This window comes from Acomys russatus, chromosome 18 (genome assembly GCF_903995435.1).
Source record: "Acomys russatus chromosome 18, mAcoRus1.1, whole genome shotgun sequence".
Taxonomy (NCBI): Eukaryota; Metazoa; Chordata; class Mammalia; order Rodentia; family Muridae; genus Acomys; species Acomys russatus.
Window position 1 is genome coordinate 18,396,816 of NC_067154.1, and position 26,704 is coordinate 18,423,519.

The 26,704-nt window shown below is 39.9% G+C and overlaps 2 protein-coding genes across 2 annotated transcripts in view; one reads left to right on the plus strand and one right to left on the minus strand.

Annotated features, from left to right (window-relative positions):
• Window positions 1-26,704, minus strand: part of Gtf2f2 (general transcription factor IIF subunit 2) — a 115,430-nt gene that overhangs the window by 50,434 nt on the left and 38,292 nt on the right. The window contains exon 5 of the mRNA XM_051160846.1: window positions 4,391-4,472. Coding sequence (XP_051016803.1) covers window positions 4,391-4,472 — 82 coding nt within the window. The remainder of the gene's footprint in view (window positions 1-4,390; window positions 4,473-26,704) is intronic.
• Kctd4 (potassium channel tetramerization domain containing 4) lies at window positions 17,133-18,234 on the plus strand. The gene has a single exon (XM_051160845.1). The coding sequence runs from the start codon at window positions 17,284-17,286 to the stop codon at window positions 18,061-18,063; it is 780 nt and encodes a 259-aa protein (XP_051016802.1). The 5' UTR covers window positions 17,133-17,283; the 3' UTR covers window positions 18,064-18,234.

A 26,704-nucleotide genomic window follows, 5' to 3' on the forward strand; every position in this document is an offset into this window, starting at 1 on the left:
GAGTAAAAGAAATACAGAAACTGGGTGTCAATGCGTCCCATGTTTCTGCATGTCATTTGGCAACAGTTCTTTTCCACTTTAATCTACTTCACTCCAACATACATTTGGCTATTTGTTAGTCATAATTTACCATTAAACAAACCAAGAATACAAAAATAGGAAAGAAAATAGAGAGAGGAAGAAAAGGAGAGATAATGCAGTCCTTGCTGTCATGATCAGAATGTTATGAAAGATAACTGTCCTGAGGACAACAGAAAACAAAGCACGATACACACACCACTAAAGAGTCGATGTGTGTCAGCATCCGTAAGAACGGCAGATCCCTAGCCAGGTGGGGACGACCTGTAAAGAGACTTTGCTGAAGGTGCAGCCGGCACAGCCACTGCAGGTGGAAGAGTGCAGCATGTAGAACAAAGGCACACAGCGGGAAAGCCGCAGGCATATCTAGAATGTCGCCTTCAAGTGTGATCTAACCATGTGTATACAAAGAGGAGCAGCTGAAAATGAAGCCAGAAAGTGAGACAAGAACCGGATTATCAAAACATGTGAATGTCACTAAGGAGATGGCACTCATAAGAGTGCCTGAAGAAATCAATCACATGTGTAATGCTGAGGTGTGGGATATTCCTCTTGCCGAGTTAGCTCCCAACACTCTGCTATAATGTCACCTCCACCTAGAATTCTGCCTTTCTGTTTTGCATTCAATGGCACTAGCACACTTCTACTCTCACTGCTACAATGTTAATAGCAGTGCATGTGTGTGTTTTCAGGTTCAAAGGCTGTAAGCTCTCTGGAGCAAGAACAGCACCCTCTGACTTAAGAACACACTGAGCTTTGCCTCAATGGTCAAAGCATACACCCAACACTAAGTAAGTATAAGCCAAGTATAAGAGGTACATCCTACCACTTACACTCCGTTGCTACTTTGATAGTTTAATCACAGGGGTGGTCCTGCAACTCTAAGTACTCCCTGTTTTAAATCTTTTTGGTAAACTGTCAACTAAGATTTACATTAAGATGGACATGGAAATGACAAAAACCCTCCAGGCCTTCCTCTCTCATCAGTATAACCCTTCCTGTGTGATATACAGGACAGAATGGAGCTAAACTGATGCAGTCACAGTGCAACACACACACAGGTCACAAGGCCCATGCTGCAGCTAGAGAGATCCGTCATCTAATAACCACACAAGTCTGAGTTCACGGATTCCCAGACTCTTCCTCAGAACATCCCCCAAACACAGCTTCTCATCCCCCTTCTGAAGCAGCTCCTGCGGTTTTCAGGTGCTCTATGTCTGGGCTATCTCTTGAGCCTCTTGATTCCTTCCCTATTTCAAATCTGTAGCCTATGCTCAGAATGATCCAGTTATGATACAAATCTCTTCATATTCTACCCAGTAAAAAATTCTTCAGTGCCTCCCTGAATGGCATGTGATATTCTTAACTTTCAAGCCTGCTTTTCCTCATTCTTTCACTTACCAATATTTACTGGCTGCTTATTGTGCATCATGAAAGAACTAAGCAGATACACACCAAGACTAAAGCCAAAAGTAGTAAAGCCCCTGTTCTTATTAGAGCTTTAACTGCAGGTGGAGAAGTTGGAAGCAAAGCTACATAAATGGCTCAGTTTAGGAGGAGTACATGCAGTGAAGAAAGTAAGAGCAGAGAGTGAGGCAGGATGGTCACAGTGGGCCTTAATGAAAAGGTGTATTTGAGAAGATGCTTGAAAAAAGAAAAGGCTGGTGCAGGCTGAAAGCCACAACCAGCCCAGAGGGCCCAGGATGAGTGCAAGGCTAGAGTTCTCAGGCTCTAGCTGTGAGATTGGGAGATTGGGGTAGTTGGTGCAGGATGAGTGGGGAGGGAGAGAGGAGACAAGGATGCAGAAAAGGCACATAGGGTATAGGGTAACTGTGGGGGCCGCCATAGACCATTACAAAGACTTGAATTTTACTCTGAGCAAGACAGGAAATACTGGAAACGCTGGAAGGAAAGGAATGGCCTGACCAGAGCTTAAAGGATTTACTACTTCGCTAGCTACTGTGCTGAGGAGACTAGGATGGGAAGCAGGACTCAGATAAAAAGTGCATGGCTGCTTCTGTGGCTTGTTGTAGGCAAGGTCGGACTACAGAAACAAGGATTTTGAGGTACAATCTGCAAGATTTCCTGACATATTGGCTATGGGTTGAAAGGTTCTTGGGCCAAGGAGGTGGGTATGGGTTACCTGGACTGACAGACTGCTGGGACTGGGTTCTGAGGGCAAGATCTGGAGTTGTTTCTGACATACTGGAAATGTAGTGAATATTCAAGCAGGCACATATAATATATAATGTATGCATGTTCGTAGAGTTCATGATGGAAGTGGCACCTGTCATCTTTCACAATTAGGCTTATAAACCTTACAGTCCTCCTTATGTCTTTATGACAGCCCATCTCTACTCTGAAGGCTCTTCCCACCCTCATCTTTTTCTACTTAAGTCAGAATAATCTCTGCTTTCAAGACTGATGTCATCTACTCTGTGAAACACATGATCAGCACTTCCTGAATCACTTTGTTGTTGTTTTTTATTTTTCTTCAGTCTCTTAAAGACTAAAATATGAATTCTTGGCCATATATCATATATTTAAAGCTATATAATTCTCATTTTCATTTTGGTAGAAGGCAGACATTCTGCAAACACAGCAGGTGGCCTGCCTGCTCTCATCCTCACATAAGTCTTTTTTTTTTTCCACATAAGTCTTTTAAGGAAAATTAAAACTACAAAAAGAGACTGAAAAGTAGCCCAGTACCCAAATTTGTACTTTAAAAAAAAAAAAAAAACATTTGCTGTTATCTGAAGATCATTTTTCAAAAAGGCTTGTATTATAGCATAAATTTTATAGGCTGCAAACAAAGAATGAAATCCTTTTGACAGTTTTACAAAGCTAATTTTCATTTTGACTGTCATTCTTTTACGTGCCCCAGGGAGCCATTTAAGTTAGGGGAAAGCTTAGACAAATGAACAAAACCACATCTAGCCTTTTTGTGCCACTTGCCGGAAACAGTATCTAACACAAGAAAAGAGGGGAAATTTACAATATAATGTGACCTTAGAGATACAGAGTTCAGCTACCTGTCTCCCAGGTAAGAATGCTGGGAAGCCAGGAGGCCTAAGCAGCACTTTCTCCAGGAGCAGCACTGTACGGCTACAACCAGCCCATAGGGGAAGTTGCTTAGCAACAGTGTCTATCCCATGCTCAATTGTTTCTCTAGTGCCTAAAATGCACTTGGCAGATAGTACAGAATGAATGGATGAGTAGAGGGATGGATGGGTGACTCTAATCTTGTGGTGCTAAAATCTATCAGATATAAGTCACGAGACTGCTATAAAATTCTTTCAGGATTTAAAAAAATGCTGATTCAAATCCATTGTCTTTAAGCAGATTCCAAATGTTAATAACATATAAAAGTTGGTGGAGGGCTGAAGCAGACATCTCATTAAAAATACACAATTTTATAGAATCCTCAATAGACAAAGAACAAGATGATACTTTGGCAACCATACTTGCTTCTTCAGACAGTAGTTTGATACATATTCAGTAAAGGAAAATTACAGCCTTTGAAATAAAATAGTACAAAGACCTCTGAAACGTGTCATCAGAGAATCAAGATTTATGGTGGGGAAGGTGGCTTCGTCGGAAAGCATCTGCCAAGGATGAAGACTTGAGTTTGCTTTTCAGAGCCCATGCAAGGGTGCAATACTAGGCCCATGCTTGGGAGCTGGAGGCAGGTACGTAAATCCCTGAACTGCTGGCCGGCCAGCCCACTTAAAGCAGCAAGCTCCATGCCAAGTGAGAGCCCCTTCTCAAAAGACAAGGTCTCCAAAACCAAACTAAACCACCACAAAACAAACAAACAAAATGACAGGTAGAAGGCACCTGAGAACATCATTCAAGGATGACCTCTGACCTCCACATCATACTCTATAAACAAATGTGCACACAGAAGCAGGAGTGCACGCACACAGCTCACATAGTACAGCTGGGGAAACAGCCTATCCACTCTGATTTCAGAAAGCAATACAGCAGGCTAAGTAAGTCCAGCAGCTGGTTCTGAACGTCCTCTAACAAAGTCACTCTTACTGTTTGCTTCTGTTTTGTTTTGAGACAGGTCTCACTGTGTAGTCTTGGACAGCCTGGAACTCACTACGTAGGCAAGGTTGGCCTCACTCAGAGAACTGGTAGGATTAAAAGTGAGTGCCATTATGCTGAGCACTTGGGTTTGAAACCAAAGTGTTGGAAGCAAACAGTTCAGACAGAAACTGTGGCTTGTACGCAGCCAATAAGCAATCTACAGGTGACGTAAGTCCCATGAAAAACATAAAGTATCAGTTTAAAGTCACAAAACACCAACCTCTTTAATCTCATGTAGTTTTCACTGGCAGCAGGTCGGCATTCCGCTCTCTGGACCACTATTCCTTCCAACGACAGTTTATCTTGAATGGAAAGGGAAAAAAAAAAATACATTCAGAGATAACATTCGTCATTTCCAAGATAGCATTTTGATACAAAACTAAAACATAATTCATAAAGTTCAAGGAAAAAAAAAAAAGACAGAAGTAAGCTGACAGCAACACCACTTATCCAAGTAGCGGAGCCTCATTCTTAGCAAGTTGCAAACTGGGGCCTTTCTGGATTGTTCCTTGAGCCGCACTACCCCTTGCCAACAATAGCTCTTATACATGCAAGACTAAAGAGATCTAAAAGGGATTTCAATCTAATAAAAAAGTGGTGTAATCCAACTGTAACACAAGAAACTTCTGAAAATACAGAAAGTCTAAAGTGCTAAATCAAAGGCGCGCGCGCGTGTGTGTGTGTGTGTGTGCGCGCGCACGCAGGCACACACACACAAATGAGGTTCTAGAACACCCTGTGGGAAAAACGGCTGACTAGGAACATACCGTGAAACTGGGCAGTCATTATCTAGGTTGCTCTGAGTACTCTGAATCACAAGTAATGAATCTGAGTGTATCAACGTGAATCTGCAAGCTGAGGATGACACGTGTCAGAAGTCCTAGCACTGGGGAGGAAGATAAGGAAGCTCACACATTTTGGGCCAGCCTGGGCTACATAGCAAGACTTAAGGAAACAGTGAGCCTACTATGAATATGAGGCTCATGAGTGCCTCTCACAGCCAGCCGCTTTCTGACAACCTGAAAACATAAGATTGCTTAGAAACAGCTACTGGTCACATTTCCATAAGAATTCACCTGCGCTCTGAGAAGAGACTAAGAAAATCCTGACTAAGAAGAGACTAAGAAAATCTAACCAGGAATGCACTTGATTCATGTCTTCAGGGTGACTTACTTCATTCATTCCACTCACTGTAAGTGACTCCCATGCAAAGGCACCATGTGAACATTGCATAATCAAAGATGATTACGATATAGCACCATCATCAAGCAGCACGCATTTGCTATACGAACAGTGACACACCAAATAAAATGCAGACTCATATGGAACCACAGCTGCATAACTCACACTAGAAAATCCTCTAGTGACCTTCCTAGATTTTTGTCTCCAAAATTCAAGGAGTTACATCCTGTGTTCCTAAATACTAATTATGAAACACAACATCAGAATTAAATATTCTCAGAGTACCTCAATACAAAACCTCTACAGCAGAGGCACCTGGAAAGAAGTACCTGGAAAGCACAATGGCAGGACCCACGCCCACTTCCCACTACACTGTGCCAGGAAAGAAATATTACACAAGCCAAAAATAAGTCCCTGCTATGAGTGAAGACAGTAAGACTGGACTTTGAATTTTCTCAAAGGAAATCCAAATCTTATATCCCAGTCTCTCTCTGATGAAACCAAAACCTTAAACAAGAACATGCTTCAGCCTCACAATAACAGCTAAGTCTCAGAAACTCTGGCAGATCGTACATCCTAAGTCAATGAGGAAAAGCCCAACACCAGACAGGAACTTGATGCTTTTCTAAAACAAAGTAAGTCTGGGAGAGCATCCCTGATAGTAATTCAATCACAGATCCAAGCTGAGTGCTAAAATGGCTACCTATCATACCATATGTTAATGCTCCCCACCTATTTAGTAGTACCCAGGCCGAGAGGATACCCCGGTTTAATTCTTAAAGGGCTCTGCCTTCACTTTTCTCCACATATATGACACCTGCAAGGGTGGAAGGCAAGTCCAAGGCCCCTGTTCGTTTCAGCCTGACCCCTACTTTCCATTCTTCAGTCAAGGCTCCTCACGCAGAGCAGTAGCCTCCACTTCTCACACCATACGTATCTGTTTACTGTATCATCTTTTCAAATCTAAACTTGCTTTCAAATGCTACTCGAGTTAAAGAGAAAGTTTTAATTATTAGCAACACATTTTCCCTAAGAACTGGCTGTTGTTAGTTAGCTCTCAGTTTGCTTCCCTTATTTCCCCTCTTAAATGTAAAAGGCCAACGTACTTTGGGCATGGCCCCCTAAACATGACTCGCTTGCTCTTTGCTTAAAACTAACACTTACTACTTAAAGCCTCGTGGGGACACGTTCTTGCATTTTCCCCACTGAACCATGCATCTTTTCTTCAGCCCAGTGCTTATAGTTTAAGGGAAAGGTATAAAACATGAAGTTCTAGTTTAAAGCACTCACACCATTGCTGATAATTACAAACTGTACACAGCGATACAGAAACCTTTACTTAGGACTAACTACCTTTTGGACCAATTTGAAAGAATATGAATATTTGAAAAATAACCCTTTTTACTCTTGTACACTTACTGTGTACTTATCGAGCACCTATTGAGTAAGAGGCCGTCAGCAGATGAGCAAGAGCAGAGCTAAGGAAGCATGCCTCCTGTGGTCAGGAAATGAAGAGAGGAGCGCAGCCATTCTCAATGCTTGTTCTGTACCATATAGTCTCAGAATGTACAGATGAAGAATGATTTCGCCATTCCACAATGCATACATGTATCAAAACAACACATAACATACCCCAAACAAATCAGTGAATTTACCAAAAAAATTCAAAATTCAATAATATTTACATTGCCTTTTGTTTTGTTCTCTAAGCCTTTTAGCTATAGACCGCACCTTCATGGTCACATGTCTTTTGTAAAGGAGTTTCCTTTCTTTCTTTCTTTTTTTTTTTCTTTTGTCCCGAGACAGAGTTTTTCTGTGTAGCCTTAGCTGTCCTGGACTTGTTTTGTAGACCAGGCTGGTCTCAAACTCACAGTGATCCGCTTGTCTCTGCCTCCAGAGTGCTGAGATTAAAGGCATGTACCACCACGCCCTGCTGTTTTGTTTTTGAGACAAGGTCTCTCTCTTGGTAGCTAGACAGGGCTGACCTAGAACTTTGCAAAGATCCTCTTGCTTCTGCCTCCCAAGAATTGGGATTAAAGGCCAGCACCACCACACCAATGCTTTGTTTTAAGTGAAAAAGAAATACAGAAATCTCCTAATAATTTTCCTTTATATAATGTAACTTAATTCATATTTATGTAAATCTGTGCAGGCCTGTGTGAACATGAGATTGTGTGTATGGATACCTACAGAGGTCAGAGACCTTAGATCATCTGGGACAGGAGCTACAAGTCATTGTAAGCCACCTAACCCTGGTACTGGGACAGAGTGCTGGTTCTCTTAGAGAATACCAAGTGATCTTAACCATCGAGCCATCCTTAGGCCTATGTACCTTGAAAAATGTGTTTGTGCATATAAACGCCACAAGTGGCAAGTGCCCATGGAGGTCAAAGAGGGAGTTTAATTCCCTGGAGCTGGAGCTCCAGGTGAGCACAAGAAGTGGATGCTAGGATACAAACTCGGGTCCTCTAGAAGAGCAGCAAGTGCTCTTTCCTGTCAGGCCATCACTCCAGGCCCCAATGTGACTTTTTTGAAGAGTGTGAGGTAAAAGAGCTGAGCTAACAGGACTCTCTCCAAGCAGTTCCCAGACCATATTCAGGTCTAGCAGGATGGGAAAAGGTACACCAACAAACGCAGTACAATGGAAGCACTGGACATACCTCATTAAACTGTTTCCAGATAACACTGGCACTCATTTCTCCACTATTAAATACAGTCACAGATGGCCGTGGCTCGCCATCCACTAGTGGGTAGTAGGTTAATCTCACATACTCCCACATACTTCTGCTCAAACTTGTTGATACTAGCTTAAGTAATTATGTAATTTGATTGCTGATCAGATAATCTTATTAAATTAAGAGAAGGGGTGTGGTGCTTGGGTCTGTTTCTATGAAAGTCTTTTGTTAAACACTTGTAAAGGTAAATTGCTTTTAAAGCATACTTTCAGACTTGTTATGAACCTGGAAACGAAGGCAAGCCCACATCTATAAAGATTTGATTACTGTTACTGCAGTGTTTGAAGAAACCAAAACAGATTCTTTAAATTACAGGTTTAATTTCCATGAGAAATAGAAAGCAGATGGGCAATTAGCACCCTTCCTATACTCAAACCAAAGCTTTATCTTACATTACTAAAGAAGAGCCTACACATTTTAAAGTCCTAAAGTAAAACAAAGAATACTTATTAATGATGTTTTCTTCTCTTCTTTGAAAAAGGACTCACTATGTAGCCCTGAAACTTGCTGATGAAATGATTTCCTACCATCTAATTTAACTGAACAACTGGCCCTCCTCTATCACCCATGGGTTCTATTGGACAAAGTGACTTATACTAAGACTGTAAATGCTACAAAGCTGACACACAAGAGTGTTGAGTTAAACATAGAGAGAAATTAGGTCCAGCTGGGGATCAAAGCGAGCTTTGCTTGAAATCCTGACAACTGAGAAGGATTTAGAGAAGGCAGGGTTAGGGACGATGAGGGAACTGAAGGTGGCTGCAACAGCCTTGGCAGGAGCTTTTGACGGGCTCCACTTTCTTGTACTTGGGATTTTCAGCTCAGAGACTCAAACCACCAGCGCCAAGAACCACATGGTCATGTCTGCAATCAGCAAAGAGGACACACAAGCTCATTTTACTGAGGGCCTTGAGTCTCCATTTTTACCTTTCTTTCACTAGGCCTGGAGATTTGTTCAACTCTTCTGTGAATGATGGGGCTTAAAAAACAAACAAACAAGCACTTTGATCTTTTCTAACTTGCTCAACTCTTTGGTCAGATTGTTTTATGAATTTCTACTCCTGTTTTATAGCCAGAAGTCTCTTAAATGGTATAATGGGAGCAGAGAGAAAAAGAGTAAATAAACAAAATATACCCTAAAAACAGATTAGTAGGCTCCTAGTGACTCTGTTGAGGAATAGAAGAGAAGGAAGAAGAGAGAGCTCTCACTCCAGCATGTACATCAGAAGCAAGCAGGAAGGGTGCGTGCTAGGTTGGCATGTGAGCAATGACATCAGCTGGCTAGGAAGTGCTCAGGCATCCAGAAGTTGGGCATTCATTCCCACAAGACTACTCAGGACCCATTTGTGTGTAGACACCTATAAGGACACCTCCAACTCCAGCTACAGCACAGACCAGGAGGCTGGTTTCTAAGACTTTGATCTTCTAACTTTTGAAGTGACTCTTATTCACCAATCACCCCTGCATCTTTGACCTTTGAAGAGAAGAGAGTACTTCTACTAATCATGTGTATCTAAAGGTAAACAATTTCTAATATTCCCAGTAATTTCATTTCATATATTTTCCTAGCAGTTTGTTTTCTTGTTTGTTTTTGTATATCTGGGTGGGGCCACTTGGCACTTTAATAAACTGGTTAAGTGAATTCAGTGTCCCCTACTATTAAGAGGTGAAAGGTAATTATCATTAATTTGTAAGTTGATATTTTGATCTTATGTGACCTTCAGGAATTTGCGAAAATACATGCTTTCTTATAATACCATTCAAATCAATGTGTTGAAAATTCCCAATTCAACATAAAAACTTACAACTGTAACTGATAACTAGGCTCAGGATCTGGAGAAGCCAGCTTCTACCCTCATACATACTGCTCTTTGTCTTCGTGGATGGGGAGAAAGGGGGATGGGAGGTGCATACAATCATACAGAGGCGGGGCCCTGCCTAAGAGTATGTGCTGCTGACAGGTTGCATCTAGGAACAGAAAGGAAAATGGTTGGTTAAGGGTGTGAAAGAAGAACTCAAATGCCTGAAGAAGTTTGGACAGTCCTGTCATTCTATAGATATTAAGCAGATTTTTTTTTTTTTTTTTTTTTTTTTTTTGGTCAAAGAATAACATAGTGAACCAATGTTGTAAAACTATCACATTTGCATTGTTTTAATTTCTTCTAGAAAGTTAAATTCACAAATCATTGTCTCACTAGACTCAGACAACAAATGATTAAATCACACACATGTGGACAATTCTCACTCCCAAAGCTGCTTTCAAGAAGATAAAATGGGGGCTGGGGAGATGGCTCAGCGGTGAAAGCACTTATCATGAGAGCATAAAGAGCTGAGTTTAAACCCCCAGAGCCCATGTAGAGCTAGATGAAGTAGTGCAGGCCTGTAATCCTAACGATCCTAGGCAAGATCGGAGCAGCGACAGGAGAATCCCCAGAAGCTCATGGGCCAGCTAGACTGGTGTACAGAGCAGCCAAAACAAAGAGACTGTTTAGAGCAATGCAGGAAGCAAGGACTGACATCTGATGTAGTCCTCTGGGCTCCACATATGATGTGTGGTATGTGAGCCCAAACACATACACCAATGTGTGTGTACACACACACGCAGACAGACAGAGAGAGAGAGAGAGAGAGAGAGAGAGAGAGAGAGAGAGAGAGAGAGAGAGAGAGAGAGAGAGAGAGAGAGAGAGAGAGGGAGGAGGGGGGGAGAGAGAGAGGGAGAAAGAGAGAGATGGAGGGGGAGAGGGAGAGCGCACATGGGGGAGGGAGAGAAAATATCCAAGTCAGATGTGCACAGCAACCTGCCTGTAATATCACAGAGAGGAGAAAGCAGGACAAGCTATCTAGCTCCCTAGCCCACTGTTAAGTGCAGGTTCAGTGCCTCAGTAAACAAAGTAGAGCAATAGAAAGACCCAGCACCAATCTCTGGTCTTCATTCATATGCATGTACCCACACATATAAATACATATAAGTGTGTGCACATTCGACACATATACAGAACAAGGCAAATGAAATTGAGAAACAAAACAGACTTTACCTCAGGTGAATCTGATTCATGTTCTGTTAAGCTCACCTTTAATAACTCTTGTTCTTTTTAAAAATTGTATTTGTTTATAAACGTATGAGTGCTTTGTCTGTACCTAAATATGTGCATCACATGCAAACAGTCCCCTCAGCAGATGAAAGCAGGCATTGGATCCCCTGGGATTGGAGAAGCCAGTGCTTTTAACTGCTGCGCCATCTCGATGTCCCCAAGTAACTCTTGTTCTTCTTACCATGTGCATTTGGCAACAGTAGTTGAGTTAGTTCTTTATGATTTTCAAGATACTATTGTGAGTTCTTCTAGCCAGGCAGTGGTGGCACTTGCCTGTAATCTGGAGTCAGAGGCAGGCTGATTTCTAATTTTTAGGCCAGCCTGGTCTACAGAGTGAGTTCCAAAACAGTCAGGGCTATATATATAAAGAAATTCTGTCTCAACAAAACAAAACAAAACAAAACAAACAAAACAAAACAAAACCAACAAAAACCAAAGCCAAAAACCAAAATTGAGCCCTGGCCTTGAGTCTTGGCTACCATGAGTAAGCACCATGACAGCACAAGCTTTCCACTTCACCTTGGCCCAAAGCAGCAGAGCTGGCCAAGCACAGACTGAAACCCCTGCAACCGTGAGCAAAAAGAACTCTCCTTTTCTGACCGACCAACTAACCAAACTACAAGTAACAGCACCCAAGCTCCTTTAAGTCAAGACCCCTTCTTAACAGGGCATGGCAACAAATGCCTGCAATCCTAGAAAATTGCTGAGTTCAAGACAGCCTGGTACTAAGGACAACTAGGACCACAAAGAGAATCCCCACCTGAAAGCAAAACAAAGATAAGACCCCTCCTCAGAGCACACTTTCCTTAATGGCTGGCTCTTACAGCTGACTATCAGCATCCTTGGAGAGCCTTGAAAACACGCTATCTTTCCTTCTTTCAGCATCACTCCCCTCTTTGTCTTTCATTCCTAGTCCCCAAGCATTCTCTTCTGTCTTTATTTTCCTGAGATAGAAAAGGAGTGTCTCCAAGTTGCGTAAAAATGTCATCAACTTCAATAGTCATCATTATATAACGTACAACTAAGGAAACAAAATGCTGGCATTAATCTTTGGCAATTTTAAGACAATTTTAGAAATGTTAAATGTGAAAAAAAAATGGTAGTGAGACTTCTTCATCCCTAATCTACTACACACAAGCCTTATGAAAGTTTTAAAAAATCGCATCATGTATTCATTCATTCATTCACTCAGAGATTGTAGACATGGTTATTAACAAAAAATGTCTACTTCCCAAAGAAAGAGTAAAATTATGCTTTGCCATACAGAGCCAAAAAATGAGTTTTGTATAATATTATAACTCTAGAGCTGACCCAATGGCTGACAGAGACGCTTTGCTAATCTGGGTAAAATTAAAGCTTCAAGTAGCTACACTTTAAAGAAACAAACAAACAAACAAACAAAGGGCTGGAGAGATGGCTCAGCAGATAAAGGTGCTTGCCACAAAGTCTGATGAGTTGGGTTCAATTCCCAGCATCCACAGATGGAACGAAAGAATGATTCCCACAGTTGTCTTATTTATTTATTTGGTATGTGATGTGTGGGCCACAGCTTGTATGCCCACACACGTCACATACTAAATAAATAAATAAAGTTAAATGCAAAATAGAGCAAAACAAACTCTTCATGAAAAAACAAATATAAAGTTTAACTTTTACTTACAAGTATTACTGAACAATTCATCTACAAAGTATACACAGAATAGGAATAAACAAAATTTAAAGTTGTCAAGACTGCCTCTGTTGCAAAAAGCAAGAATGTAGAATGGAATTTTACCTGAACTTCTCAGCTAATCTGTCATCTTTATTTGTTCTTTTGATAGAACACTCCTGCTTTCTGTACTCTTAAAATGAAGCTTAAAAAATTGCCAGCACAGCCACATGCCCTCAGCTTCTGTGGAGAAGCACTGCAAAACCATGCAAAGTTAGTGCTCAGGAGGCAGAAATGACAGAGACTATGTCAGTGTGTCTGAGGAAGGCTCAGGTCCTCTGCACAGCTTGTGCAATGCGGTGGCCAGTCAGCTGACACTGTACTTGTGCACTTGTGTCAATATGTGTCTGGTACCGGGAAACACACAATGCAACTAAACTCTGACATGAAAACAGAACTAGACTCACATGGAAAAAAAACCTTGATTCAATGGTGTTTTACTTTTTAATACACAAAAAGGCTAACATAAAATATTCATAGGTAGTATGAATGCCTCTCACAGCCAATGTTTTAACAGGAGGCTATGAAGAAACAAGCCACATGTCAAAAAGAGGTTTGCGAACACACAGTAAAGTCAGAGCACAGATCAATAAACTGGAACCAGAGCGGGAGCCACAGTTAGAGAGGAACAGAGAAGATCAAGTACAAACTGACAGCTAGAGTTGTTTTCATTCTCCTTCCTAAGGTCATGGAAGTCACCATTTCAAAGGATAAGGAATACAAGCAAACATGTGAAAATAACCCAAAAGATCTGGCAGGAGCGCACAGTGTGGAGACAAGGCGTCTTTCTATTAATGGACGCTCCCTAGACCACTGCTGCTTCCTGAAATGCAGTATCTGGACTTCATAGAGGAGGGATCTGCTGAGTGTGGGGGCATTGGGCCCGCCTTGTATCTGTCAATCAGGAAGGAGCTTCCTCTCATAGTACAACATACAAATTGAGTGTGCACACATTATAGTCATGTCCTATGTCAATGACTTCCCATTTAGAGTTAGTAGAAAAGATGGGAATCCCTTCTATTATTATCCTGGAATGAATTCTCCCTTATACAGAAAGCACATGAACATTACCTCATAATGGTAAGTCAGAGCTGGTTAGGCATTGGGTCTATTTAATTACAGGAAATGCTCAAACTAGGGACCCACTTAAATTCTATTGTTTAGTTTGGCTTTTTTGAGACAGGGTTTCTGTGTATAGGCCTGGATGTCCTGGACATTCTTTGTAGACCAGGCTGGCCTCAAACTCACAGAGATCCGCCTGCCTCAGCCTCCCAAGTGCTGGGATTACAGGTGTGTGCCACAACCATCTGGCTGCCATTTAAACTCTAAAAGTTGCTGAAGGGTTCTTTTGTAAGATTCATGATTCAGGTGTTTAAGAGGTTATCTCTCTGTGCTTTTCTTCTTCCTCTTAAAAAATATTTTGAGATAGGACATTACTATGTAGCCCAAGCTGGCCTTGAACTCAGGGTCTTCTAGCCTCAACTTCTGAAAGCTGGGAATAAGGGCATGTACTACCCATATGGAGTGTGGTCCAACTCGATTAAGGTTAAGGAAAGCAGGGCCTCTACTCTTGACAGTGATGTCTTGATGTTTTCCTGTTTACAAAGTTAGATAAAATCCTCTAAACTAGTGGTCAAAGGCACCTAGGAGCCGCACTCTAATGTGGTTGAGGCTCTTGTTATAGAATTGCTGGACTGCCTAATTCTACTTTATACCTGTAGTGAGGCAGAGAAACACAGCCACATATGTAGGGGCCATCTCTGGTATTGTCATACAAGTACTGCATTATAGTTTTAGCCTACCTATCGCAAGCAGCTATCACAAATCAATACAGCTAGAGAAGTCTGCATGAAGCCAAGCTGGCAAGTGTACCGCAAGAGGCAGCAATAGTCAAAGGAAGCCTGTAGTTCCATGAATGCCATCAAATCATCTGGCTGAAACAGCAGCAATATGGATGCCAGTTTCCTCTTTCAAAGATGCAAGATGGCAGACAAGATACAAAAGGGAAATCCTGTGGATTCACACTCTCTGTAAGGTACTGCATGACGGCTTTGGTGACAATGCTAGTGGCAGCCACAGCTGGCAAACAAATTGTGCATGGCACACCACAGATAAGTTGAGAGTGACAAAGGGTTCGAGGTAAGAGGTGAGGGGTGGATGAGTCCTCAGACTGTATCACAATAACCCAGGGAAACTAGGTAGGTGTCTCACACCTGTAGTCACAGCACTGCAGAGGCTGTAGAAGGGAGACTATTGAGACTTTGAGGACAGCCTAAGCTGGAGTGAGACCCTGTGAAAACAAACAAACAGATAAAACACAACACAGAAGGCAAGACTGAAGAAAGAGTGTTCATTATGGTGTTGAAATTCTGGCAACAGAGACCGTAAGTGGCTTCAGGCAGAGACAGAAGAGTTGCCTATGCTCTTACCTGCCCACCCCCTCCACAGAAGGCTGCTTTCTCGCAACAACATCAAGGACAGGCCAAGGAAGCAGACATACCAAAACCTATCCAGATCTAAACTATGATCAAATTGCATTGACTCAGGTGTCCTGTTAATTTATATATATATACACATACATATATGCATACATACATATATAAATATACATCCATCCATCCATATATGGACTGCATGTAAACTATTTTGCTCTTGCTGATGTTAATCACTTGTAGGAAATAAAACTCCATGATTTCTAAACTGGTACCCTCCACCCAACTCTTCAATTCTTAAGTCACACCCATAGAAAAACTTTCCCTCTCTCTTCTCTCTCTCTCTCTCTCTCTCTCTCTCTCTCTCTCTCTCTCTCTCTCTCTCTCAATACAAGAACACACTCTCCTTAAATGCTTCAGGGCTGACTGAGAGGGATGCATTAGTTTATGGCTTTGCCAAAGCAAGTTGCAAAGCTCCAGGTAAAATACTAAAGGCTCACTGGGATGACATCTTTGGCAGAGCAAAGAAGCTGGACGTCATCATTCCACTAAAAACATGTATGCCTTAGGTTTCTAGTCCAATTTCAATTAGTTTTTGGTAACCTTGGTGTTAAATGTTAAATTCATTATCTACTATAAGAATATATAGTATAAAATATATAATGAAAATTCAATCCTATTTATAAAAAAATAAAAAGGACAGCCTATTCTAATACCTTTAACAACATAAAGATAACTTAAAAATAACAGAAATACAAGTGACTTTCATATAAAAGCCAAAATCTTAATCTAAGAACAACAGAGTTCCTCCGGGTCACTGAGTAGACAGGCTGCTCAAGGGATATGTACAGACAAACGCATTCTGATTTATCACCAGGCCCTTGAATGTAGAAGTATAAGTTCAGAATCCTAAGATGCTTTGGAAGACAATTTTAAGGACAAAGGAACAGGGAAGCATTCCAGGCAACTTTTCTATTAATCTCTGTAAAACAACAAACAAAACCTCACTTGTCCATGGCACTCCTAGCACCCATTTAGAATCACCTTTCTCTGTCTCCCCAACATATGTGCATGAACATGGCTACAGTGTTCTCTAGGGTAGCTCAAGACTGTTCAGTACTGAAACAGGGTAAAACAAGCTCATGGATTTCCCATAGGAAATGGTAACCAATAAAATGTGAACGAATACTACTAAGCCAGCCTACACAACTTCTTTTTTTAAAAGGATGAAGTAAAAAATATGTAAATAAACAACCAGTTGTGAAGTTATGCAAATTTCTTCTCATTTAAACAGAGACCAATCCAACACACACACAAATTCAACTAAATTCAAATGCAATGTCACAACAGCAAGCCTAAATATTTTTGTCTTGGTTTACATCACTGCAAACACTAGACTTATATAGAAGAAAATTCCATGTGCTAGTTTCTTTCACTTTAGGTTTCTTATTATGATTTACTTTTAAACAATACCAGTGCAACATGTTACTTTTTAAAAGGTGACAGTGTAACTCAGTATTAGCTTTGCCTGATTAAGCAATAACTCAGACCTTTAGAAATGGACAGAAATTCTCATTTACCTGGAAATTAAACCAGAGTGGCAGTTTATCTGATAAAGAAAAGTCAATTTACTCTGAGTAAGCCTCATTTCCTCAAAAAACAAAAAACAAAAACAAAACAACAACAACAAAAAACAGACACAGAAATCCTTTTGCTACAATTCCCTTCCCTGATACAGTTAAATGCAAATTCTCTTTTCTGTCTTACTCCAGAAAGCTCCTGCATGCATAGCTGACACGCCACCTACTGCAAAACCCAGCTGCCAGCGCAGGCGGTGCTGCCAGCATTTCATTGCATCGCCAGGCTGGGACGGAATAAAGGCGTGCTTGTGTGGTAGTGTTTCTTTTTTAAAAGAAAAAAAAATCTCCAAGCCAAGAAGAACAAGCTGAAATAGCATCCAGAAAATGGAGCGTAAAATAATCAGAAGAGAAAAAGAAAGGGAGTATGAAGGGAGGCACAACAGCCTGGAAGATGCTGAGCAAGGCAAGAACTGCAAATCCACATTGATGACCCTCAACGTTGGTGGATATTTATACATTACTCAAAAGCAAACACTGACCAAGTACCCAGACACTTTCCTTGAAGGTATCGTGAATGGGAAAATCCTCTGTCCATTTGATGCCGATGGCCATTACTTCATAGACAGGGACGGGCTCCTCTTCAGGCATGTCCTAAACTTCCTACGAAATGGAGAACTTCTATTGCCTGAAGGGTTTCGAGAAAATCAACTTCTTGCTCAAGAAGCAGAATTCTTCCAGCTCAAGGGGCTGGCGGAGGAAGTGAAATCCAGGTGGGAAAAAGAACAGCTAACACCCCGAGAGACTACTTTCTTGGAAATAACAGATAATCACGATCGTTCACAAGGACTGAGAATCTTCTGTAATGCTCCTGATTTCATATCAAAGATCAAATCTCGCATTGTTCTGGTGTCCAAAAGCAGGCTGGATGGGTTTCCGGAGGAGTTTTCTGTGTCGTCAAATATCATTCAATTTAAATACTTCATCAAGTCTGAGAATGGCACTCGGCTCGTCCTAAAGGAAGACAACACCTTTGTCTGCACCTTGGAAACTCTTAAGTTTGAGGCCATAATGATGGCTTTAAAGTGTGGCTTTAGACTGCTGACAAGCCTGGACTGTTCCAAAGGGTCAATTGTTCACAGCGATGCACTTCATTTTATCAAGTAATTACCTGTCTCGTGAACAAAGGCAACAAGCATGCAGCCTGCAAGCTTCAGAAGCCACAGAATCAAAGGCATTCCAAACACCGCGCCCAGCTAGCTTGTCTCAGAGTCCGGCGGCTAACCCAGTACTGTGAGCTGACGGTATGTAAAGCTATCACTAGAGATGTCCTTCTCTGGGGTGCCCTGCCAGCACACTTCCACCTACAGTGACGCTGTGGTCTTCTACACGGTAAATAAAGACAATGCTTTTGCTAATTTTTTTTTTTCCCTTAAGCTGTCTTTCAACAAGAATGTCTTGGGTACTTGCATCTATCATTCACTGTAGCAAATGCTAACAACAAACGGTTCAAAAATCCTTTCTGCTTAGAGCAAAAATCTATAAAGAAGCTGAACTGGTAAAATAAACAAACACGGAGAGCAAAATAAATGTACAGAGCTACCTAAAACAGAGGCGACAATGAATCAAAATGGGATTGTAAAACACATTCGAGCTACTGACTTGACTTTTAAAATAGCAGGCACCAAAAGCTTTATTACAGCTCATGTATTACATACTAGAATTATGGCTAAATTGATATTTTGCTGAAAATTCCTAGGAAACTGCCTGATGATAATAAAAAGCACTGCTAGCTTCTTTGTTTGTATTAATGATTGTAATAAAAGTTACATGTGTCACTTTAAAGACAAATAGTGCCACTTGATGATTGTGCACGATATTCTGCACTGATGCACACAACTGTCAGACTACAGCACCTGGCTGGTCCTAAAGGGACAGAAATGAACAACTGCACTTCTCAGCACACTGTGCTCTAGCACGGCTTGGGTAGCTTGGTCCCAGCTGAGTACATGGTGTTAGGATGGAAGAGTCCATTTTCACAATCACTCTATCTGCTCATTTTTCAAGCTCAAAGTATTAAATGAACATTATTCAACAATACTCTTACGAAAAGAACATTACTGTTCCTTTAAAAATCTATTATCTAAAAAAGCATTTCAAAAATTCATACTAAAAACCAGCAAAGTCAACACCAACTATTCAATTTCCTTGTTATGCTATACTAAAAATACTTGATCACGATGCTAAATCTCAAAGTCACAGCGTTGTACTGATTGTTTTCTATTTCATGCTAACATTTACAGAAAACGTAAACCTAATTTTATGAATGACTGTTTAAGGACTAAGTTCCCAGCTCAACTCTAAATGTGAGTGCATCCTTTGCCCACTTACTCTGCAACGAGCATCTACATCGCTCCTATGGTTTCTAAGAACAAACTGTCTTAAATTTAAAATAAACCAGCTGTAAGTGGTGATTTATGCACGAATACCAGTAGCTGAATTCCTCCAGCTGAGGCAGGAAGATTACAAGTTTGAGGCCACCTAGGGTTACTAGGTGAAGTTGCTTATCTCAAAAAAGACAAAGAAAAAAAGAAAAGAAAAGAAAAGAAAAGAAAAGAAAAGAAAGAAAGAAAGAAGAAAGGAAAGAAAAAGAAAGAAAGAAAGTGGCAGGGAAGCAATTATTAAAACTGACAACTGTAATCCAACTTTAATAATAAACCAACAAAAACTTGATTATCTTAGTTGAGTTTAAATAGTTCTAATCATATTACAACATTTTGATTACATGTAAAATTTACAATAAAGCTCAATATTAATTATTAACTTCAGCTGACTTTCTCTTAGACGATCTAAGGTAAGAGAAACCCTTCATAAGGTAATAGCAAAGTCCTTCCAAAATTCACACTAAAACAATGCTCAACTACACAATTTTCTGATGTTACATTAAAAAAATGCTTTCTTAAAGTATTAAATTTTCTTAATGAACTATAAACAGTGTAACCAGAACTTAAAGGGACTACTAAAACACTTGTGCAATTTGTCAGTGGCTGCTGTTCAACTGTCTATACTCCTCCTAGACTATGAGCTGACTGTTCTTGGCATTTGGACTTGGTAATGAAGTTTACTGCTAGCGATTTAATGTCAAAGTCGAGTTTTTTCTCTATCAATACTTCACTCTAGACAATGAAGACACACTGAAATAATTGGTTACAGGACATGCAGCTGAACAAATCTTAGAGCTGCAATTCCCATGACTTCACAAGGGAATTCAGTTTTCATAACGAAGTTATTGCTGTTGTTATGAACCATCAAAGGAATCAGGCACATGTTTATGTAGCTCTTTAAATGAATAGTCACACCTAAAGTTAACATACTTATTACAACCATTAGTGATAGTCTCCAGGAAACATGACTACACTGCTTACTTTATACCTCTTTAGAAATCCATCTTTGCTAAATCAAAATTAACTGCATTTACAGATTTAAGTGCCTAAATGTTGTGCTGTAGGTATACAGAAACTATCTAGTTTTTAAATTTATAGTTTTCTAAAAATATTTACACAGATCTTCCACTTAAGATACCTAACAAAATGACAATTCCAAGAGCAAACCTTCCCTGACAGTTTTGTTTCAATGAGTGTGTAATTCTTTCTCATAAGCAAACGTTACAAAGAACTCATCAGTGGCTCTTTATCTTTTTAAAGAAAAGTGATAAAGGTTATTTATTCACTACATTTGCCAGGACCTAAACATATATTCCCCTGTATCTACAACTGGCCACACAGTAATTCTTGCATCCGCCTTTAAAATACGAAAAATAAAAATGTACTTATGGCTTTCTGCCTCATTGTAAAATGTGTCTGTGCAGCATGAAGAATGTATGAAACACAAGACCTCAAGGAATACAAAGCAAATGACTCTGTCCCAGTCTAAAGATGAAAATACCAAATAGCCTGTTCTGGTGTTTCTCGTGTAGTTCTAAATGCTACTTTTCAGGCACTACTAATAAAAGGTAACATTCATCAAGTTCTTGTTGTCTGGTTTTTGTTCTGAGGCAGGGCTTCTCCCTGTAGCCTAGGCTGGCCGCAGACTCCTCATGACCCTCCTGCCCCGAGCTTCCTAGAGTGGGTTAGAGGCGTGAGTGACCAGGGCTGCCTTGAAGTCCTGTACTGTATGCAAATACCACACTACTTAGTCAGCTAATCCTCCTGCAAATGGACAGCCATTCCTTTCTTCCTATAGATGACAGAGAATGAAGGGTTAAGAGTCCCACCCTACTTCACACAATTAACAAGAGCCAAGGTCCACAGCCGACTTTAGTGGTTCCAGATGCAGCAAAGAACACTCCTGGGAACTAGGTCACTTGGATCCCCAGTGCTTAACCTAGAACCTGGCACAAAACAGACACCGACAAACTTCACGTGAATACAAAACATCTGATACAGTCTGTCTTACGTGTACACTTTCACAATGCAAGTATTCTAAAAATGTTAAATGAAAAACTGAATTTTGGACTAGCAAATAACATTTTTAATGTCATGTCATGTCATTTCAAGAACATGAGGTGAATCATCCATCTCTTAAGACTAAAGAATATCCAAAGTGTGTCTATTTATGAATCTGAATTTTTTTACATATCGAGTTTGCTGAAAAGGTTAGTCTTTTAGAGCCTGAATTAACTGTATCATGAAAAAATATTTTTGTTATGCTATGAGCAAAATATGCTCAAATGAAATTCTCCTGAGTTTTGGAATGAGTCTATTAACTTCCACAAACTAGCTTAAGAGGACAGTTAAGTCATTCCTTAATCCTCACAAACTGTTAACTTCCCCAGAGGGCAGTTTAAACTGAATTGTGTGTGTCAAGTGCCACTAACTACCTCAGACCTTCAGGAGAGGCATTAACAATGCTCCCCAGTCCAAGGGCGTCTGTCTTCCTAGTCACAAGTATTGGCTACGTGAAATGCATGGCTATAAGTCAGGCTTCCTATTTAGACATAAACACAGCCAAACTTTTAAATAGACAAAAACATAGGGAAAATAGACTTGACTGTATTATTTAAAAAACACAATTTTCTTCAGACTGACTTTCTAGCCCTATGTAAAAATGTACAAGGTAAATTAGCATTATTTTATTAGCAACTTTAAAATCAATGGGAACAATGCAGATGGTAGAGCAATCTAAAAGCTATGCTTATTAATGAGTTATGAGTAAACACCTCACAATGCAAAGGTGTTGGCTGAGCTTAAAGTTAGTGTATGAGTCATAACGATCACTGCTCGCAAGTAGAGATGGGACACAATCATCCATCCAGCACAGCTTGTAACTGTGTGCACAGCTCCTCCACAACACACCATACAAGCCAGCTGCCTAGCCGTAGTTTGTTTAAGCTACTATTACAATTCATTTGCTCTGTCAACAAACAAAAGGGAAGTGTTAAATAAGAACTTGCTGGGCATAGAGATCTATCTAAAATGAAATTTAAATTCACCTGAAATAATTTGTGAAGAAGTGACAACAGTCACCTTTTCTTGACAAAAATACATAATTGGTTAAAACAAGTCATTGAACTGTATCTTGCATGCTAATTTAAGTTCTACATTTAACTAAATCCTCTACCAGTGTTAAATGTGCTCATCTTGGTCTGAGGATGACTCTGGAAGAGGGCTTGCCTAGCACAAACAAGGCCTTCCTGGGGTTGATCTTCAGCACTGGTGGCAGAGTGTGTGTGTGTGTGTCTATAACTTGGGCATTATGTATGTGGAATACTGAATTAGACATTAAAAATTAATAAAAACAAAAAAGAAAGTCTATCAGGTATCAAAAAATGAAGCAACTCTAACACATTCCTTTACAATACCATGACAAGATTTTCCAACTGCAGGACCCCAGTACATCTACTCACTCTCAAAACAATTTTTAATAATGATCTACAAAAATCTACTTAATTTTTAGAAATGTCTTTTTGAGGCTAGGCTCAACTTTATACAAGTAATTCTGATTAATATCTTTTAGGACGCTAAGCACAAATTCTTCTACATTAAGTGTGAAAGTGAACTAGCCTATTGATTTAGTCTTAATTACACCCCATTGATTTTGCTTCCTTGTAACAGATGTTCATTAACTTTTTTTAGAATTCTTAAAAAACGCTGAATAACTAATTATAATTTGAATACTTTCATAAGTTTGAGTCTTTCATCATTTAATTTAGCTTTATAAATAACCAAACGATTTCACATTTACTTTAGATATATATTTAACAAGTTTTAAAAAATTAAGTATGACTGAGGATACTGTGATCTTACACTTTGATAAACCACTTATTTTTGTGTATTTTTCCATATACATGTGAGTATTTTAAAAGTCTTATAGTTTAGTTAATAAAAAATGTATACGGTATATGGCATAATGTTTTAAAGTATGTAAGCACTGTGGAATGGCTAAAAGAACTAATTAATATATGTATTATTGCATATCGTTGTGTTATGAAAACAGCTTTAAGGTATACACTATTAGTTACGGTTAACATGTTGTAAAATAGTTTTCAAAATAGTTAAAAGTTAGTAGGGCCAGCTTAGCAAACAACAAAACAAACAAACCCACAATCATAGGAACTCGTGACATATGTGTATCTGTTACAATGCAACTAGAAAACACCACACCGAGATTAGCATATAAAATTCAGTTACATTGAAAACTAGAAGGACACATCAAAATGTTATTTTGGTCCCCAGTTGTATTTCCTTCTCCTTTTGAGTCTCAGTGAAAATTTTGGAATCTAAGATGATCTAAGTGTTGGCAGAATGTATTTAATGAGCAAGGAAACAGGATCTACTATATCTCTTGTTTAGTAGAAGCATTTCTGTGTATATGAAAAATGAAAGTCACTAACAGTGAATATTGAAATAGCAAACTGTGCTATGTACAACTTTGGCAGTTGACAATGAGATGTTTGGCGAACTCAGAAGCTATCTATGTATTAAATAAAGCCATGCCTAATGTTCATTCTGGAAGGCATGTATGTTCATTACTATAACACCAATGCCAACTAATTGTTTGGTACCACTCCAAGGCTGTCCCCTTAACTAAAAATTCAAGCTCAATTACTATTAATTCACTTTATTTTTAAAAGTTGAATTATATTTTTACTTATGTGTATGTGTGTCTGTGAGAGTGAGTATAGTGTGTGTGTGTGTGTGTGTGTGTGTGTGTGTGTGTGTGTGTGTGTGTGTGTGTGTAACCGGGGGCATGGGGATGAATGGCGACAGAGCCCACATAGAATCCAGGGAATCAGACTCCAGACTCGGGAGACCAGAGTCAAAGGTGCAGATCTAACTTTATTGTTCAGTGTATAATCCTTTAAAATATTAAAAGGTGCCAATCAGACTATACCTGCTAGCCTCAAGTACTAATAGCAATCAATCAGGCTGGTGTAGCTATAAGGAAATGTGGTGGCAGGGTCATCTCAGGAGACTTCCGTAAAGAAGGGAGAAGCAGTCACTGCCCTAGTCCTGGATCCATTTTGAGACTTCATTAGTGTGCTAGGAGCCCCTACTAGATTAACACCGTGTACAGCAGATCAGGACCAGTTGCTGACACTTCACTCGCCATTCTCTGTGGGCCTCCAAAAGGCTTATGTAGGTGGGTATTGTGTGGACACGCCACAGAGGCAGAAGAGGATGTCAAATCCTCTGGAGCTGCAGTCATAGGCAGTTAGTTGACTTGGATCCTCTGGAAGAGCAAGAAGCGTTCTGTTTTGTTTTGGTTTTTTGGAGACAACTTCTCTGTGTAGCCCTGGCTGTCCTGGACTCCCTTTGTAGACCAGGCTGGCCTTGAACTCTGAGATCCACCTGCCTCTGCCTTGAGTGTTGGGCCTAGGAAGGGTTCTCAACTCCAGAATCACTTCTCCAGCCTCTTTTTTTTTTTGAATAGGTGTATCAAACTAGTCTCCCCCACCCCCTCACCCTCCGTTGACAAGTTAAGGTAGTAGAAAGGGAGTTGAGGATTTCAAAATCTAAGTAGAAAGTACCAATAATGTAAAAAGCTAAAATCCCTCAGAAACTAATGGTTTCCCAACAAGAGAACCTTCATCACCTTTCTCCTGCATGAAGGTCATGTCTGGTTGTTTCAAGTTTTGAGAGTACATTGTACCAAGTATATTACATTGTAGAAGATCATTCTTCTGAGGAAAGCATGTGGATTAATCTAAACAAAGTAGAAAAAGCAGGAGCGCTGGGAATATGATTCTCTAAGAGAGGGGCACTGAAGTGCTAACGTGCAGCATTAGGCACAGCAGGAAATATTTATTAGCACTGCCTTTAACCCCAGCCAAGCTTTTTTTTTTTGCCAAGTGGGTAACATGCTAAATTATACTTTTGCCAGCACTTAATAACTTTTTAGAAAGAAAGAAAAGAAATAAGATAGATGAAAGAAAGAAAGAAAACAAAGACACTGAAGAGCCATTTTGCAGACAAAACAACTTTAGAAAATATTTAGCTTCTAATGTCACAAAATTGTTAATATTTATGCTTATGTTTTGATTTAAAATATATGATAAAAGTAATTTTAATTCAAAGGAATACAATTATATTCAAATAAAAATTTTCATATACTCTTTTGCAACATGTCATCATAATTTGATTCTTTATAAAAGCAAGATAGCAAATAGTAACTTTTCTTTAATAGTTTGACAAAATATTTATAATCACTTACTAGCATAACTTTTTATTTCTTAGAAACTGACCAATATGCTGGGCATAGTGGCTCACATCTTTAATCCTAGTACTTGGGAGGCAGAAGGAAGTGCATCTCTGAGTTCGAGGCCAGTCTGGCCTACAAAGTGAGTTCTAGGACAGAGAAACCCTGTCTCAAAAAGCAAAATAAACTAAAAAGAAAGAAAAGAAAAAGAAAGCCTGACAAATATGAAAATATGTGTTAACATTCTTCCTAAAATTGCATACTAATGTCAAAAATTAAAACAACCTCCCAAAGAATCACATTGCACAAATCAGTAGACTTCCCTTTTCCATTTTTCCATATAAGCATTGTCTTTTTCAAAGCACTGAACGTGACCATCTAAGGAATAGACTGCTCATCACTTCTCAGAACAAGCTCTCTTCCTTTGCTAAAAACTTTTAATTTATGGGGGGCAGGAGGCATGCACCAGTTAGACCCATATTTCCTGGTGTTCTAGGGTTGGTGGGTGTAATCAGACTCTTGTGTTGCCAATGGCATATACATATATGTAACTTGTAGCATGCTCCTTGAAGAACAGAATGGCTGCCTGAGTCCTTTGCCTCTTCTTCTTCCTCTATTTCCCTAACAAGATGTAGACATGATGGCTAGCTACCGCACTCATGCTAGATGACCATGAACAGAAGCTACAGGCTAACAGTAGCAGAGGGTTGCTGATGACCAGAGAATCAGAGTAGTGAGGACTTGTGATCTGAGAACTCCCATCAGACTGGGGATGTATCTAAGTCACTGATGCCTCAAGATGCTGGCTAGTATAGTCAATCTGAAGCAGCTGGAGAGTCTCAGCACTCATATTTTACAGAAGAAACAGACAGCCACAGTAAGAACAATGTGTCCAATGCCACAGCTGGCAAGCAATCTTCAAGTACCAAAGCCCCTAGTCACTCAGAGATACTGCCTCCAGATTAGACCTAAGGAACTCAGTGGGAAACCTGACCAACAACATGAGGCTTGCAAATGTCAAGACAACACTGGAGGAAGGTCAGGACCTCCGTTCACTAGATTAGGTCAGGCCTTAGTCACAGATAACCATAACTAAATTCTGCTTGCCTTG